Source organism: Typopeltis vanoorti, chromosome 5 (assembly GCF_054136105.1).
Source record: "Typopeltis vanoorti isolate ZY-2024b chromosome 5, IOZ_Tvanoo_1.0, whole genome shotgun sequence".
NCBI classification, from domain to species: Eukaryota; Metazoa; Arthropoda; class Arachnida; order Uropygi; family Thelyphonidae; genus Typopeltis; species Typopeltis vanoorti.
In genome coordinates this window covers 17,894,179-17,909,246 of record NC_143553.1, presented here as the reverse complement: position 1 = coordinate 17,909,246, position 15,068 = coordinate 17,894,179, and the positions used below count along the sequence as shown (strand labels likewise).

General features: G+C 34.2%; 1 protein-coding gene across 1 annotated transcript in view; it reads right to left on the bottom strand.

Annotated features, from left to right (window-relative positions):
* The window catches only part of Ranbp16 (Ran-binding protein 16), a 1,020,902-nt gene that overhangs the window by 724,096 nt on the left and 281,738 nt on the right, over positions 1-15,068 (bottom strand). The window contains exon 9 of the mRNA XM_090392964.1: positions 2,503-2,622. Coding sequence (XP_090249090.1) covers positions 2,503-2,622 — 120 coding nt within the window. The remainder of the gene's footprint in view (positions 1-2,502; positions 2,623-15,068) is intronic.

The window sequence follows — 15,068 nt, the reverse complement described above, 5'->3', positions numbered from 1 at the left end:
CATGCTAAATTTGTTACAGCTGTTATTCAATTTAGTTAGACAATCCTGAACACTTACACCAGGTGTGTTTAATAGTACAATATCATCTGCATAAAGCAAAGAGCTAAGTCTGACATCTTCAATTTTAATATCAGGGCTAATGTCACTTCTTTCATAATGTGATCCATATAGATGATGAATAAGATTAGAAATAAAGTGCATCCTTATCTTATCCCTGATTTTTCATGAAACTATTGTGCTATATTTCCTTCAATTCTAATTTCTGACTGATAACTTACATACAAACTATGTCTTGCTCTGTATAATGTTCCATTCACCCCATATAATTGTAGCATCTTCAAAAGCACTTCTCTGGTCACCTTGTCATATGCCTTTTCCAGATCTACAAAACTTAACTACAGATCCTTCTCATATTCCCAAGATTTCGTAACTATTTGTCTTAAAGTGAAAATCTAATCTTGACAACCTCTATTTGGCCTGAACCCAGCTTGTGACCCATATAGTTGATGAATAAGAATATAGATAGGTACACCCTTGGCTCACACCTGATTTCGTATCAAATTATCTGTCTGCATTTCCTTGAAAGTGCTGACTTACAACTTAAATATAGACGATGTACTGTTCTGTATAATGTTTCATTTACCCCATATGCCAAGAGAAAAGCTGTTGTAAATATTACAAGTATGTAGCATATTATGGGATATTATACAAAGTATATAGCACATACTTAAGCTGTTAAAGGAGCAGTTAGAAAACTGAAGAATAATTTGATGATCTCCAATCTCATTCATCATCTATATGAAAAACATACAGTGGCATTCAACCTAATATCAAATATCGGAGAGCACTAAAAAACACACGTACTAACCACAGTGATATGTTTTAATACATAAATATTTTATCCCAAGTATCTTAGGACATCCTCAGTACAGTAATTCAAACAATACTAGGAATAGCATACAGTTAGGGCGCATGATTACAATGGAATCCTAATATGCATGCAGTAGCATGTTATAGAATTAAATTAAATTATAACTAAAAAAAAAAAACTATGCAAACTTCATATTGTTTCACTGTAAAAAAAGTCTTATTCCTTCACAGGGAACTGACAGCACAGAAGACTGACTTACTAGGCAAACTTCATTATACAAAATTGTGTAAAATAATCTCTTAATATATGTTATCTTTCTTCTTTTTTTTTTTTTCAGTTATATTTAATTTAATTCTATAACACGCTACTGCACGCATATTGGGATTCCATTGTAATCACGTGTCCTAACTGTATGTTATTCCTAGTATTGTTTGAATTACTGTACTGAGGATGTCCCAAATACGTATTAAAATTTATCAATGTGGTTAGTATGCGTTTTTTGGTGATGAATTCACCACAGGTTTCATTGTATAAAAAAAAAATATCAAAAATATTCTACTTGTCTCATTAAGCAGATAATGTTAAATTCCAGAATGAATCCAGAACAAGTCTTCAGGATTTCTGAATTAAACTGAAGTACGGGTTAAAACTTTGGTATACAACAGTAATGAGACAAAAATTATGAAATTCAGGAACAAGGAAAACAAACCATACTCTCAACAGAGAATATATAGTGCTAGTAACACATCTGATATATTTAGACTCGATTTTCAGTGATCATTGTATATTAATTTGGAAATAACAGAAAAAAGCAATACAGGATGATGATGAGCCAGCTGAATAATTTCTATGGAACAGAGAAATTAGTATAGTCTGCTTAATTCTGTCTATCTATTGTCATGGGCACTATCAAGATACTAGGAATGTAGATACACTATTACTGTTGAACAAATGGAGAGAATCTGTAATTTCATTTATTTGAGAATTCGACTTTATTAAAGTACTGAATACCTATATACATCTGTGTTTTGAATTCATGGTAAAAGCAGCTGAAAATACATAGGAGAGGGGGAATATGCACATCCTTCCATTTCCTGGCAAGCAGGGTGGTAACTTAATTATCCATCTCTCTATTTCCATAGTTGGTATGTTATAGTTGGCCATATTAACATCTGAATTCATACAGTTCCCACAATCCTGAAGAAGCGTCTTACAAGGAATGCAAAATCAGGTAGAATTAATAACCAACATTTTCTTGTTTCTATATGCTAATTCTGAGACTTGTTAAATAATTTTTAAAAACAATCAAAAAAGTATTTCATAGATGTAAGATGCATCGCATCAATGATTACACATCTGTAGGTGTATGTTTCCAACCTAAGAAAGGTTATAAACCTATAATATATTGCTACTATAGGTGGGCTATATTGAAAGAAATTAAAAAACTTTCGGCTTATTCTGGAATTGTTATTCAATAAGGATGATAGTTCTCTGAAGGAGAACAGAAGTCTTCAATCCATTGGCCAGAATTACAGGAATTATTCTTCAAAATGAAACATAAATAAAAAAATAATGAAAACACGATAATATACAACTGACACATGAAACATAAATCTCCCTTCTAAACTTACCTGTGGATTTTCTAAAATATTTTTTACCCCATTTACTAACTGGGAGAGGAACTTTGCACGTTCAGCATTATTAAATAGTGATCTCCTTACAGATGCTATCTGAACAAGACAAGATAAAGCCTGAAAATATTTGCAGATAAATAATTAAAAACTGTTTGTAAATTTTCAAAAAAGCAATACTGCATCCTATTTTAACAATATTCATTAAATCTCAAAATTTTTAAAATGCTAAAAAATAAACTGTAAAAAAAAAAAGCTAAAGATACTTGTACTAGTCATTCTTACCAAACAAATGTAAACACCAGTTAATTTTCAAAATGATACATAGCAACATGTTACTTGGAGCAAGAACAGTATTTGCATAATTAGAGAACCTTAACCAGATTGTTTAATAACTAATATTAATACGAGACAACTGGAACAAGACTTCTTATACATTATGAAGAATGTGGGGAATCAAATGAGGGGGCTCTGACTATCATTTTCATGGTATACCCCATTAGCTAGTATTTTAAAAAAGATGAATGGAAAGAATGATGGCTATTCAATTCCTCGCCATGTGAAAAAAAAAAAAAAAAAAAAAATGCACATATATTATAGTGGCACAATGAATAAGGAGATATGCCAACTAGAATATGTTGCTTAGAAATACAATGCCAACTTTGTTTTAATTACAAAACGCAAACTACACCTCAAAAGAACTGAAAATAAGCACAATTAACAAAAGAAGCATCAATAAGAAAAGACAGCAAAGGAATTAAAGACATGGTGTGATTTTTCATGCTTAGAATTCACACTTGCATCAAAATCTCTTCACATAAATTTTCATAAAAAGTCTAATGTATGTGTTTATATATATGATCGAGTTCAAAAAAGTGTTACAATAAATATTACTAGTTTCACAATTTAAAATATTGGCAAATTGATTAAAAAGGACTACTTTATTCATATTTTTCTGCGAGTGCTTCTAATAATTCTAGAAGTGTCAGTTTATTTTTTTTTTACTTAGTCTGGAAATCCTGCTCTACAGACAAAAACATGAAAATTTTTCAAGTCTCCAATAAACAGGATGGGTGGTGGAGAAGTTGAAATTCAACTCCCACCTAAAGACAATTACTAACATCCATGCCCTTGGCAGGATTTGAACCCACAGCCTGTTGGTTGGAGAGCAGGTATGCTATCCACTCAGCCAGTATGAAGTCTCTACATGATTAATTGGCCTTTGCAAATCACAAAGAGAGAGAGAGAGATACACTAGACAAACAAGTGAGTAAAAATATCTAAAGGAACTGATACTGCTTGAAGAAACAATAAACAAAAGAATACTGAACAGAAAGGGAAAAAAAGTGTGATGGATAAAAAAATAAGGAATGTTTTCATTAGAAAGGCAATTTATTTTTTAAGTCTCATGGAGAAATAAATTTGTCATAGGAGCAACAAATGGAAAAGAAATCTATTGCTTCTATGAGAAAAAAATGAATGAATGAGCATACAAGACAGCCAAGTGAATAAGACATTTCAGTGAAATGTCTTATTCACTTGGCTAACGTTTGGAACATTCTTCTGGATATGACTTCTGTTAATAGTGACATGTAAAGGAACACTCATATTATGCAAGAAATCAAGCTCAAACTAGAAAGAAATTTATTGTTCTGAATAGTGAAAAGGAAAGTCCACCAATTTAGATAAGCACATTCAGTTGATTTTAAAGTAAATAGGTAAGACTTTTCTTCTTATTATTTTGAAAAAAAAAAAAAAAAAGAAAGGAGACAGCTGGAAAGTGAGACAGTGAAAAGGTACATGAGAACTTTAATGATTAGTGAAGCATTTTTATTTTTTTAAACTGAAGTTATCAAGAATGACAAGTAAGGAATCAGAACTTCTTTTGATAAAGGGTGATGCATAAACTTGGAATACTATTGGATTTTTGTTAACACTTATTCTTCAAGTCAATAATCAGAATACTGTTAGAAAGGTGCCAGAAAAGGGAACTATACTCTTATTTACCTCAGCCACAATTTGAATTCTGGGACAAAGTAAGCAAGTGGTGTCTAGGAGGAATTTACTAATATATATATACTCCACACATCTGAAAAATAATTATAATATTAGGGTAATGAATTCTATGGTGACAGATCTCTATATAGTTATTTCACTTTATATATTATTTTTATTAATTCTGTAAACTTAACTTCTATTGTTATTAAAGAATATTTGACTCGAGTAAGCCTTTACTGAAAGCTAAAAGAGAAGTTGTATTCTCATTCTATTTTTGATCAGCAACAATCATCACATTACATCTGGAAACTAATCTGTTTCCCCTTACCACTCAGCATAAAGGAGGAATAATAAATAATAATAAATAAAAAAAACAACATGATAATGTGTCAACATAATGATGTTATAGAAAACTGAGGTCTGTGTCTATAAGCAAAGAAGACTGAAATATATGAATCCCCACCTTCCACGACACACACGCCCAAAAAAGTGGATGTATTCAGACAAAAGTGATCAGCAAAAAAGAAGTAACCATAATATTCTATGTGATACAAAAGATAAGCTTTTTGAACAGGTGGCAATCATAACAAATTGCAGGCAATTTCAAAATTAGAAACTAGAGAATGTAACTTATTTCTGCCTATAGCCCTAACAAATATGTCAATAAGGAAATAACAAGAGAATTGCATAGTTACCAATGTTGATGTTACCAAGGAAGCACAATATACAGACTTATGAACCATGTTCATGCCTTGACTTGAATTAGTTTGTAAACTGGTATCCTCCATAAATGTCCATAATCTGTGGTCAAACAAAATGTCATCTTTTATTTTAGCTTTGCTTTTATTCTTGGGAATTTATTTCACCAATAATTCTTACCTCTTCAATCTAAAAATTATTTAAATTACTCTTCTTTCATGAAGGAAATTCTACCTAGAAGTCTCTGCATATAATGTGAACAACATAATTAAACGAAATATGTGCTGGCTGTTTATAAGATATTAAATGGAGAAGTACTGGTCCTAATATGCAACCATCAAGATTCCAGGTTCATGTTCCTGGAACTGAGGACTAATCTAGCATAACTTAAGCATTAACATGTCACCTCTCAGTAAACTAAGTAGTGGTCTCTCTCTCTCTCTCTCTCTCTCTGGGCAATGAAACTCACCTTGACAATGTTTGCAATGGATGAGCAGAAACCCATGGTTGGTTCTTGTTTTAAAAGTGAAACCATTATCCACCTGGCCAAAACCAAACTAACCACTATCATATGTTACATCATGTGTTGGCATAATCCTTAACGTTGTTCCACATGAGTTTGATGAAAATTATGGTATGGCTTTAAAATAAAAATGGTAATGGTTTTCAGTATTTAAAGAATAAGTTCTTAATAATAATGGCATGACAATTTAAAAGGCCATGATAAATTTACAGATATGGCAAACAAATATGTTCCCTTATCAAGGAGGAATCTTACATACCCTTATCAAGGAGAAATCTTACATAATACAAAAAAAAGCATGAAGGCTTGCTGTTACTGCAACTTTTAAAATATAGAAATCTTACAGAAGACATGATACAGACAGTTAATGCAATAATTAAAACATGTCAATTAATGATTCACATTCTGAATCCACTTTTGGATTTCATTTCTCCTAACTTGAAGCTGTTACTTGTAAACTTCATAAATTACTCCACCAGCATGTTTCCTGTGTGGAACAACAGTGCTGTAGGCTATGGCATGCTTCATTTTTTCTGATTCTTAATCAAAGAAACCAATGAAGCCACTTATAGATACTTCAAGGAAGACCCAACAACTGAGATATACCATTAATGCAATAGGTTCATATATAAATTAGCATATTGACAAACAACAGATTCCTGAAAAAACTGAGAGCAAAAAACTGAGATTCAAATTCAGCACATCAAACTTAATCAGAATCCTTCACTCTTGAATCAAAGAGACCAAACAATTTCAATTTATTTTCAACATACTTTACTATGTTGAGATCCCTTGGCTATTCATAATATTAAAGGTGAAGGTAAAATCTAGGTTTGCAAGACTGTAGACACTAATTGAGATTTCATGTATTCTGTCAATCTCTAAATCAAGGTCCCACCTTAGACACCTCTTACATTCGGGTCCCCAGTTACTTAGACTTTGGGTCCCACACTTCAGCCTCTTACATGAAGACACAATTTACACTCCCAATCTTCCTGACTGAATTATGCTGTATGATCACTGATCAGTATACTGTTTATAAGATGTGAAATATTGCCATCTCTGAATGAGAGTAATTCCTCTTAAGTTGAAAAAGCATTTTTATTTCAGATAAATGGTTCTAACATCAGTAATGACAATCCATGTCAGATCTTTCACAAAGGTTGCATGTGATTCTGCTAACCACACTACAGAGGGTTACATACTTGATGAATGAAAAATGATGGCACGAAAATAGAATGAGTAGAATTCACAAAGGCAAATCTTGTACACGGTATAGTGAAACTGGGGTGAAGCTAGCACTCTGACATTTAAAAAAAAAAAAAGGAAATAAAATGAAACAAAATACAGAAAAATTTCACTGCTGAGAGTCAAAAACAAGAATAAACAAATTCTAACGAACCAAGATTAATACTTTATGACACCAAGTCAAAAAATCATAGGCATATAAAAAGATCATTTGTTTTACCTTGAAATAATAAGGTAAAATATAGAAAATTCTTCAAAACATTAAAAAGCGTATCGTGTAAACGGATATTTATGGATTCAGAGATAATTAATTTATGATCAGTTCAGCATTTCAAACTGAAGGATTATTAAAGCTTGTGTGCTATCTCAGCTAATATTTATAATCCATGTAGACTACAGAAAATGTTACAACATACCTGATCACAACATAAATTAAACATTCCAAGAAATTATATTCCTGTTTAATCATCATCATCATCATCATCAAATTCCTGTCATGTACCCTCAAGGGGTGTACAGGATATGACAGTACTACATGAAAAAAATTACATCATTACTAACTTCCTATCTACAATTTTCCTCCAAATCAGTCTGTTACTTGCCAAGACTCCAACATTATCAGATCTTATATTTCTATCGTCTAAGGCACTTTGTACCGTATCAATCCACCTATATCTTGGTCTTCCTCTGGGTCGTTTTCCTGCCAACCTGGCAGAGAACACTTGTTTTGCTAATCTTTCCTCTCCCATTCTATTTAAGTGACCATACCATCTGAGATTAGCTCTGCTAACGCATTCCTGGATGCTGACAATGTCAAGTTCTTTCCAAATATCCTCATTTTTAATATGATATTGCCATTGATGCCATCTGTTCACACCTCTAATCTTTCTCAGGACTCTCATATCTGCGGTCTCTAGTCTTTGGTCAAGTGTTTTACTTCTGACCCAGCTCTCAGATCCATAAGTTAAAATTGGTTTGAACACAGTCTTGTATACAGCTAATTTAGTGTTCCGACTAATTTCTTTCTTATTCCATATGAATTTATTCAATTGACTTCCCACGATACCAGCTTTGCTGATTCTGTTGTCTATTTCTATATTTAGTTTACCATCTTCAGTAAAAATTGTGCCTAAGTAGCTGAAATGTTTTACTTGTTCCACAGGTTCTCCATTCACAACACAGTTGACATTTTCAATGATTCTGCCTATTTTCATTGTCTTTGTCTTTTTATTGCTGACCTTCATACCATATCTATTACAACAGCTATTCAATTTAGTCAGAGAATCTTCCAGACTTGTAGCGGATTTATTTAGAAGTATAACATCATCCGCATAAAGCAAAGAGCTGACATTAACATCTCCAATTTTGATATCAGGTTGAATACCACATTCCTTCATAATGTGATCCATATAGATAATGAATAACAGAGGGGATAATGTACATCCTTGTCTCACACCAGATTTAACATTAAACCATCTTCCTGTACTTCCTTCAATTCTAACTGCTGACTTGCAACTCAAATAAAGACTAAGTATTGCTTGATATAATGCCCCATTGACACCATATAACTGCAGCGTATTGAATAGCTTCTCTCTTGGCACCTTGTCATATGCCTTTTCCAAATCGACAAAACTTAAATACAGATCTTTGTTATATTCCCATGCTTTCTCGACTATTTGTCGTAAAGTGAAGATCTGATCCTGACAGCCTCTATTTGGCCTGAATCCAGCTTGTTCTTCACCAAGCTTTTCTTCCACAATTTTTCTCAACCGTTTCTCAAGTATACTTGCATAGATCTTGCCAGGAACACTCAGTAAGGAAATACCTCTGTAATTCTCACATTCAGTTTTATTTCCCTTTTTATATATGGGTACTATGAGAGCTCTACTCCAATCATCGGGAATTCGTCCCTCTGTCCAGGCTTTCTGAACTATGCAGTGCAGCCACTGTAAGACTCTTATACCACCATACTTCAGCATTTCTGGTCGAATATCATCTACTCCTGCTGCCTTTCCACATTTCAAGCCTTTGATGGCTTTTTCTACTTCAAGTATGGATATGTATTCCTGACTGCATGCCTGGTCAGTGTTTTTTACCACTGTGCTGTCATCACTGCTTGTTTCATTTAGCAGTTTTTCAAAGTAATTACTCCATACTTCAAGGATATCTTTTTCTCCTGTTTTCATTTCACCTTTATCATCTCTAATTCCTTTTACAGCACTCTTTCCTCCATTCCTAAGCTTCTTCAACAACCTCCAGAATATTTTGCCACCTTCTTGATATTTATTTTCTATATTCTTGCCAAAGTCCTCCCATGACTTTTGTTTAGCTAGTTTTACACACTGTTTAGCTTTCTTACATTTGTCTCTGTATTCTGTAAGAGTAAAAGCTGACTTATTTGCCAGGAACTTTTGATATGCTTTCTTCTTTTCCTTCACTGCCTCTTTGACTTCCTGTGTCCACCAGGGAGTTCTAATTTTTTTATCCTTGCACACAACCTCACCACATGCCTCTCTGGCAGAATCAATCAATGTTTCCTTCAGAGTTTGCCACTGAATCTCCAAGGTTTGATTCCTGTTCTCAAACTCTTTCATTTTCTTTTCAATAATATTTCTGTATTTTAGTCTACAGTTCACATCTGAGAGCTGCTCAACTTTTATTCGCTTTAAAACTTTCTTACATGTTATTCTTTTCAATATGAAATTCAATTTTATCCTGCTCAAGACTAAATAGTGATCACTTCCAATTTCAAATCCTCTGTACACTCTGGTGTCCTGCACCAGGGAGAAAACATCACTATCAACAATAACATAGTCAATGAGACTTTTCTTATTCCTAGCCTCTTCTCTCCATGTGAATTTGTGCACATTTTTATGTTGGAACATGTTGTTAGTAATAACCAGTCCATGTCCAGAGCAGAAATCCAACAGATATTTGCCATTATTATTAGCTTTGCTCTTTTCTCCAAATTTTCCCAAAATATTTTTGTATGTCTCACAATCATTTCCTACTCTACTATTTAGATCCCCAACAAGGACCAACTTTTCCTTTTTCATTGTGTCAGTTGCTTTTTCTAAAGCCTCAAAAAATTCCTCCACTTCTACCTTAGTAGAACCTTCTGTGGGACCATAGGCACAAATAAGTCTCATTGTCCAGTTCCCCATTCTCATATTTGCCCACATTACTCTACTTGAGACTGACTGCCATTCAAGAAGATTAGCCTCGTATTTTGTGTTGAATACTATGGCTACTCCTTCTTTTCCTTGATTGTCATTGCCTGAATATAACATTTTGTATTTATTGCTCAGAAAGATCTCACCAGTTTTGGTCTTTTTTGTTTCAGTCACCCCTATTATGTCGATCTGGTACTTATCTAATTCCTCAGCTAGCTCCATTTCTTTGCCATTCAGGCTTCTTACATTGATAGTACCGATCTTTAACTCTGGTGATGTTGAGTTGGGGTTTGTTTTCAGATTTGTTCCAGTAGCTGACTTTTCGCTGTTCGCCCTGGTTCCCTGGCGAAAACAACGGGGGCCTTGTTTAACCGGGCGACGCCCCAGCCGGCATGAAATTTTGTCATGTTGTACCATCATTTTTTATTTTGGTTTAACCAATAAGAATACAATTTGGTCGGCTAAATCCCAAATTGCCAGCCCATCCTCATTCGTTCAGTATCAAAGTAGATACCCAACAGGGTGCACCACGAGAAGGTGAGGATTGGACATTAGGTCAGAAGCCCTGGTCGGTTCTCCGCATTCCTTTAAAGGCTATGTGGAGGTCTCCTCTCAGTTATACAGCTTTGACCCTTAAGCACCCCTCCTGTTTAATCTTTTATCCAAATGTAAGCATAAAAAGTTTGCACATGAAGAATCATCATGACTAGGCTACTATATAGAGGCTAGTGACTTCAGTATCCTCTATATATGTTAATTCCTTAGTATCCCATAATACAAGGCACATATCTTTTAGGGTGTGTATAGTGCTATGCATTATGGGAAGAGCCACCACCCAGACTGATTTTGACCTTTATTGAGATACTGTTAAGTGCCTCTCTCCAAAAACTCTGAGTGATCTCTAAGATCACTCTAAATCTCACTGAGTGAGCCAAAAGGGTCACTATAAAACTCATCATCCCTGACCTGAATCATTACAAGACAGAAGACTCAGCAGTGGCTCAATCTGAATGCAAAAACTTCCCACAAGAAAATCTGTTCTACTCCCCAGGATCAGTGGGAGCCAAACCCAGAAGAGATACCAAGAATGAAGTAATGTAGAAGTCACATTCAAGTAGTCAAAAGGTGTAATGAATTATTATTAAAATATTCTGGATTAGGGCTATTGCAGATAGTTTTTTTCACATGGTTCCAAGAAATGATATCCTTGTTTAATTCTTGTCATTTTTTTTGTAATATTTTGCTTTTAATGGTATTATTGTGGAGGATCTTGTGAACTGTTTTTTTTTTTTTTTTTTTTTTAGCCATTATAAGTCCGCATGGTTAGCCTAGTGGTTATGAGCTTTGCAACCATATGCCTGGGAAATGAGCATCTTGGGTTTGATTCCCATCGCCGGCCTGAGGAGCTTAAGGAGCTTTCTCAGTCATTGCCAAGTTAGCCAGTCTTGGGCATGGACAGTAGGGTTTTTCTACCATTTATCTGGGGTTTTCCTTCCTGTAAGAAGGCAAACCAGCCCCATGAATACAGGCAACTACAGCCATAGAATATACCTGGAGGCATAGGGCTAGTCACATTATCCTCGGGATGGGTATGACTTAGAAGGGTTTAAGATAGCTCTGTAACAGGCCAGTAGGCCTAACACGTAGAAGGGAGGAGAAGAAGAAGAAGAAATGTTTTTATAAATGTGTGGCTAATAATTTCATAATAATTTGCTCATTGGAGCAAACTGTTAGGGCTCTATATTTGAGAGTGCTGATACCTCCCTAGTTTTTGTGTTGGATGGTGGTATGTTTTATATATGTATTGACCTCTGTGTGTGTACGTTTGAGGTATACGATGAAGGAAAGGTAGCCTGTGAGAAGATGTGTCTAGAAAAGAAAGAGAGTTGTTATTTTCAAATTTTCAATCTGTATGGTAAATTGGATACATCTGTGTTGTTTGTTCAGGTGGCTTAGGAATGTATTTAATCTTTCACAGCCATGGGATAAAAGGCAAAAAATATCAACATATCTGATTGGACTTTACGTTGCTGAATCTAGAATTCGCTGCTTGAAGTGTTCCATGTAAAAGTGAACTATTTGGGTGGGCACATGATCATACCTTCTTTTTGCAGGTAGAAATTTTGCAATATGAAATACTTGGAGTGAAGTATGTGGACAAAAAGTCATGGCAAAAAGTATGCGGACATGGTATTAGGCAGAAATATGTTCTGTATGAGATGAATAGTATCACTAATCTAGATATTAGTGAAAAAAGGAAGTTATGACTAGCCATGTGATCACCAACTTGATTAATTCTGTTTTTTTCTTTTTGATGTGGGTTGTAGGATTGTAGTTAACCAATTGCTATGTGTTGTGGTTGGATACCAATTGGTCCATTTTTTGAATGTATGTTGTGTGATCAAGAACGATGGTAGCACTTCCTATGTCTGCCTTTGTAATAACAATGCTTTGATTATTTCTTAGATATTTAAGTACTAATTTTTCTGCTTTGATTAAATTGCAACTCAGTCAAACAATTAATTAGAATTTAGTATGATGGATGTTCCCATCCATATTTTATTGGCTATATTGGAGGGGAGGGGAAAGGATTTTAGATCTCTTTCAATGTGGGATATGAATTCTAGTTTGTTTACTGACCTTGGTGTGATAGCATAGTTTGTCTTTTTTGCAGAAGTAAGAGTTCTCCATAGTTGGCCATGAAACACTAGCACCTGAACAAACAACACAAACATATCCAATTTACCATTGAGATTGAAAACAATAACTCACTTCCTTTTCAGGACACATTTGTCTGTCTTCCTTCAGACTTCCTTTCATGGTCTACCACAAACCTACACACACACACAAGCCAATACATACATACCAGAAATTCATACAACCATCGCAAAAGGAATGGAAATTGAAGTCCTGTAATGAATGTCCTGGATTTGCTACAGCATAAGTATAATGCTCAATTTCTGTGAAATGTGGTGTAGTGAGGAGAAACGTAGGTAACGACCTGTGTGGGTCAACTTACAGTACACACTGAGAGAAATGCTTTCATCCATTTGTTTCGTAATTAAAATGTTCAGAAAAGATGAACAACAGGGCGATCTCCGTTATAAGACATGAAAAAATACTAACAGAAGAATTGGATTTTATTCTCCAAATTTTAATCAGCAATGGATATCCTAAAAAATAACAAAAAGAATACTAATACTACTCTCTAATTCCATTCCATAGAAAATCCAGGACATTCATTACAGGACTTCAATTTCCATACGTTTTGCTGGTGTACTTTCACAAAAAACTGCCAATCTCCTAAGGTCTCATTGATATTCGAGTAACCTTCAAATCGATTAGGACAGTACGGAATACGTTACGCTCACCTAAAGGACCACAATGCTTTCAACAAACTCTGGAGTTTACAGCATCCTATGTTCTTGTGCCCTTAATTATATAGGACAAACTTCAAGTAGTCTAGAAATAAGACAAAAGGGCACATTCGAGACGTCAACAACAACAGAGAGGACAGTTCAGGATTGGCATTCCATTTTTCCAAAACTCATCACAACACTGAATGGAATAGAAGTTCGATGCCATACATAGAAGATGATTACATCTCCAGCAACATAAAAGAAAATACAGTGGTAATCCACTCACAAGGTACCCAGAACAGAAACCAAGGGATAAACCGATGTGACATTTGGAAATCACTTAATTTCATGGCTAACTATAGGGCGCACCTGCTGAACAATGACTGACCATGTGCTAGCATCCATGCTCCACATATTTATATTGTGTAATGCATTCGGTTTCTATGCATTCAGTATTATTTCAGTTATGTATTGATTCATAATCAAAGCTTGTTGCTTTAAGTTTATATTTGTATGTTCATCAAAAACCCAGGTGAAGCCACCAGTTAACGTGGCAAAACTAGTCGGTTACTAGTTGTATCAAATTCCGATCAATAAAACCCAGTTCAGTTATCTTATTAAATTAATTTTGTGTTTGAAAATAACATACTGATCAATTACAAATGGTGTAAAAAGTGAGGCATGTCCCCACTTTTTAAACTATTTATTTAACCAATTATTATGGTACAGTGAATGCATTTATATTATGATCATTATTCATTTAATATATTTACAAATATGAGTAAACAATTTAAGTTAGATTTCTTTTTAAATTTACCATTCATAATTAATTTACTTTTGGATATTTTTTTTATAAGGGGTCACATAATGGACAAAGCTAGATAACTAGAGGAGACCTCCACATCACCTTTAAGAAATGTGGAGAACCGACTGAGGTTCTCCACTCTAACATAATGTCTAATCCTTACCTTTATATGGCATGCCACGTCAACAAATATCTACTGGGTACTGAATGAACAAAAATGGGGGTAGCAATTTGAGAATTAGTCAACAAAACTATATACTCTTTATTGGCTTAAACCACAAATATACATGATGGTAGAACAAGGAGCTTCAAGCTAGCTGGATAAGTCATGCAGTTAAATATGGCCACACTGTCTTCATAAGGGAACCGGCCAGGGTGAACGATGAAAAGTCAGCAACCGGAACAAACTCCAACTCAACATCTACAAGAACAACAACAAACCATTAAAAGAAATGAAGACAGGAAATAACAACATAAGTATAAGTGGAAAGGAAATCAACCTTGTAGAACTGGAAAAGTACAACAGAGATATAACTGGTGTTACTGAGACAATGAAGACTGAAACATGATATGTTAATAAATAATTAAAAGATGTTGTATTCAGGTAATAACGATCACAGAATGGAATGAGAAGTGATAGCACCCACACCAAACATGAAAAATATCTAGATTGGAAGACAATTTCAAGTAGAATTATGCAGCAAAACTTAAAATGGGAAATGAAATTAAAATGGAAAACCTGGTATGTGTTCTAAACAGCA